The following is a 4,119-nucleotide window of genomic DNA, read 5'->3' as shown; positions in this document are numbered from 1 at the left end:
GGCCAAATGAAACACAAGAGGGAAGACGCGTGACCACGTGCCGGTGCTGTGCGAGGTCCCCTTACACGCCCCTGGTGGCTGAGCCCCCTGAGGCTAGAGCTGCTAGACAGATAAGTGAGTCTCAGAGCGAGTGTGACTAGTGTGGTTCCCCCAGCCAGGAGTGTGGGAGCCAATGTAAACTGGGGTCTGACCCGAAAACCAAGGCTTGTCGGTTTAATTTACATGGGACTCTGACCGTTTCTTAACCTTTTATCTGGACACTAGCCCTTCTTCAAAATAAGTTGTCTAGTACTTGTATGTGCCTTGTCAATAACAGCAGAGAGTCATTGAGTACTTACTGTGTTCTGGGCCTAGAGACCACTTCATACATGTGATCTCATCGAACCTTCCAGTCACCCAGCAAGAGACCCATTTTATAGATGAGAAGGCCAAAGTTTCCTCTTGATAATTGATCTCATCATCTAATGACATAGCATCTTATCTCCAAGTTCATTTGGAAGCTGTGTGTCTATAGGGCTCTTCCCCTTTGTCTCCCCTCCTGGCCCAGTCAGTGTTTGCTGGAGGAGGAACTCACTCCCTCAGCCTGTCTGTGATGGAGGTCTCCAGTGCCATCCTTCAGTCCCTCTTCCTTGGCTCCACCCCCCAATGGCTCTTCCTCCTTCCCTTCTGTCCTCTACAATCCAGTCTCTACACAGCAGCCAGCACCATCTTTATTTTTTTATTAATTTGGTTTTTTTTTAGAGAGAGAAGAAGGGAGAGGGAGAGAGAGAAACATCGATGAGAGAGAACATGGATTGGCTGCCTCCCGCATGCCACAACCTGGGCATGTGCCCTGACCAGGAATCGAACCAGCGACCTCTTGGTGCATGGGTCGACACTCAACCACTGAGCCACACCAGCCGGGTGCCAGTACCTTCTTTAAATACACATAAGACCTTGTCACTTGCTACAAATATAATGTCCGATGTTCAAGTTCCCCACAGCCTACAAACCCCTGCACAGCCTGGCCCCTCCTGGCACCCCCCCTCCTTTCCTGCCACCTGTACACGCTGTACCAGCGACTCCAGTCTTTGAGAGAACCCACGTGTTTTGCACATGCTATTTCCTTGGCCTAGAACCCCACCAGAGTTGCTCTGCTTTGTTACCTCGCTCTCTTGATACAACTTGGCGTGACTGGCAATGTGTGTTCTTTCTCTGGACAGGGCCTGTGTGTACTGCACAGACCCTGAACACACGTGGTCCCTTAGTAAACGTTGGCTGAGACAAATGAGACACACAGCAAGGAAATACGAGCCAGGTAAACCAGGATGCTCGGACTAAAATGCACTTTTCTGTTTTCTGGTCATCCTCACCTGAGGATATTTTTCCATTGATTTTTCAGATCAATGGAAGGGAGGGAGGAAGGGAAACATTGATGTGAAAGAGACACATCGATTGGTTGTCTCCCTCCCAACCCTAACAGGAGCCAGGGATCGAACCTGCAACCCTTTGGTCCGTAGGCTGATGCTTTAACCACTGAGCCAAACTGGCCAGGGCTAAAATGTACATTTCTAACCCCTCTTCCCACCTGTCTTTTTTTTTTTTTTTTCTTTATTGATTTTAGAGAGAGAGGAAGGGAGAGGGAGAGAGAGAAACATCAATGAGAGAGAACATTGACTGACCACCTCTTGTATGCCCCACACTGGGGATTTGACCCACAGCCTGGGCATGTGCCCCGACCGGGAATTGAACCAGCGACCTCTTGGTGCACGGGTCGACAATCACTGAGCCACACCAGCTGGGCCCCACCTGTCTCTTATGCTACTGTGTATAAATCACATGCACAGTGTGTGGCCTATGGGCATCCCACGTGTGTGCACACACTTGTGTGCATGAATGTGGGAGCATGTAGGGCAAAGGGGGGCTCTGCACAAGCAGAGTGTTGCCAGTCTACTTAAAAGGCTTCTTGGTGCCCCCCCCCCATTCATTTCTGCCCCTGTGCTGGTATGGCTCCTTATATTTTCATGAGGTCTGATCACAAGGCATGTCTCTGCTCCCTCTGCAACCTTTTTTCTGCTTTGTGCTACCAGACCAGGCCCCCAAACACGACACCTTTAGTGAAATCAAGATACTGACACAAGGAGAGTCATCCAGCGTACAAGCTTTAATCATTGTTGCATAGAAATCACCTGTAGTAACATGTTCCTGCAAATAGTATTCCACACATGATGGCTTTCTCATTTAGTGAAACCGACACAGGAACAAGCCATGGAGTGCGATCTCAGTTGTATTTTCGCCCTAAGTGACAGGAATAGGAAAGGGACCCTTTAATAGTTGTGTTTCATTGACCTCACTAATCCTCTCCCCTTTGGGTCTTGGCCTGCTCATTTGTAATCCAATATGGGCATGGCTACAACAGACTATCATCAAGTTCCTTTGGACCCATGTGAATCCATCCATCCCATCCACTTAAAAAGACAGGTGGAAAAAATAAATAAGACTGGTGACTCATGACCCATCCGTGAATCACCCAGTCTTTTTATCCAATATTCATTTCATTCTTTCAGTTATATTCAGGCTACCCATCTAATTTCAGTCTGAACATCTATTCTTCCATCCATTGGTCCATTAAATTCATCTGTCCAATTAACCATCCATCAGTTCACCTACCCATTTGTCCACAATGATCGAATGAATCATCCACCCACCTAGTCAATTAACCAATTCACTCTCCATATACCCTTCCAACTAGATCCAAACTTTCCTCTCATTCAACTGCATTCTGTCCATCCACCTACCCATCCAACAATCCATGTAAACAACTAGTCAATTCCTCTGTCATCTCTCTCCCTAACCGCACTTCTAATGAATTATTTATCCACCCAGCCTCCCATCCCTCCATCATCCTTCCATCTAGCTAACCTGCCTGCCACCTGTCTGCTTTCCCAATCAACCATCCGACCTATTAGCTAGCCCAGCAGGCCGCCATACACACAACTGCCCTCGTTTCTTCTCCCTCTGGGCTTGGGGGCTGTGGCCTTCACTGACTGCCCCCAGCATCCAGCTGAGCAGCTCCCCCTCACCTGGGCCCAGGCTCGCCTTTGCCCACCCTCATGAAAAGTACCTGAGCTTCGCCTCTTTGTTTTGTACACCTGCTGGCTCCTCCTGACCACCTTCCTCTTGTTCACTTTTCTTTCCAAGTTCTTTCTGTTCTTGGTGTAGCTGCAGGAATGGGTGGTGGGCCGTGTGGGGCGGTGGTGGGGGTGCATGGTGTGTTTGTGATGCTTTGGTGGCGGGCTGGGGCTTGGATTCGGGCTCTGGTGGCCAGCTGGGCTGCGATGGCTGGTCGGGCCTGGGCTGGAGCTCCGACTGTGGCTGCGACTCTGGCCCCGGCTGCAGCTCTGGCCGCAGCTCTGGCAGTGGTGGCTGCAACTGCACTGGTTGCAGGTGTGGCTTTGGGGCCTAGAGTTGCTGTGGGGCTGGGTGTGGGTGATGGGAGGGTTCTGTGTCTTGGTGTCCATGGGAGGCCACGCGTGGAGAGGCAGAGGCCGCCTCCTCCTCCTCCTCTTCCAGCACACCCAGCTTTACAGGGTCCCTGGCACCCCGGGTTATATAGTTGGGCCCAATTGTGATGGCACAGGCCACAAAGGTGTAACAGATGTGGCCTGGTCAGGACAAAGCTCCCGACCCCTTGCCCTAACCCCAGGGTGGGGCAACTTTCAGGGCCCCCTCTGCGGTAATCCCACCTGTTGGTTAAGAGCAGAAACCCTTGGCCCTGGCCAGTTTGGCTCAGCGGTTAGAGCGTCGGCCTGCGGTCCCGAGAGACCCGGGTTCAGTTCCCACTAAGGGCACGTACTTCGGTTGCAGTTTGTCCCCGGCCCTGGTTGGTCGTACGGGTGGCAGCCACTCGATGTGTCTCTTTCACGTCGATGTTTCTCTCTCTCTCTCTCCCTTCTTCTCTCTCCCTCCCACTCTATCTGTACAAAAAAAAATGGAAAAATATCCTCGGGTGAGGATAAAAAAAAAAACAGCAGAAACCCTTGGAGCAGATCGAGCTGGTCCACATCCCAGATCTGCTTTTTCCTTTCCTTATGGGTCACTCACCTGGACTTTCCCCCCCAAGTCCCAGTTCCCCTATCT

General features: G+C 50.9%; 1 protein-coding gene across 1 annotated transcript; it reads right to left on the bottom strand.

The window, feature by feature from the left end:
- Positions 1-2,062: 2,062 nt before the first annotated feature.
- On the bottom strand, positions 2,063-3,500 carry TNP2 (transition protein 2). The gene is made up of 2 exons (XM_036279736.1): positions 3,104-3,500; positions 2,063-2,091 (listed from the first exon to the last, which is right to left on the bottom strand). The coding sequence occupies exons 1-2, from the start codon at positions 3,498-3,500 to the stop codon at positions 2,063-2,065; spliced, it is 426 nt and encodes a 141-aa protein (XP_036135629.1).
- Positions 3,501-4,119: the final 619 nt, after the last annotated feature.

This window comes from Molossus molossus, unplaced genomic scaffold (genome assembly GCF_014108415.1).
Source record: "Molossus molossus isolate mMolMol1 unplaced genomic scaffold, mMolMol1.p scaffold_m16_p_3, whole genome shotgun sequence".
Classification (NCBI taxonomy): Eukaryota; Metazoa; Chordata; class Mammalia; order Chiroptera; family Molossidae; genus Molossus; species Molossus molossus.
Note: the sequence above shows the minus strand (reverse complement) of the source record. Positions and strands in the feature narration are given on the sequence as shown.

Coding starts and splice junctions, on each gene's coding strand:
- TNP2 (XM_036279736.1), bottom strand. CDS start 3,500: ATGGACACCAAGACACAGAACCCTCCCATCACCCACACCCAGCCCCAC. Junction 2,092..3,103: donor AACAAAGAGGCGAAGCTCAG/GTACTTTTCATG, acceptor ATTTCACTAAAG/GTGTCGTGTTTGGGGGCCTG.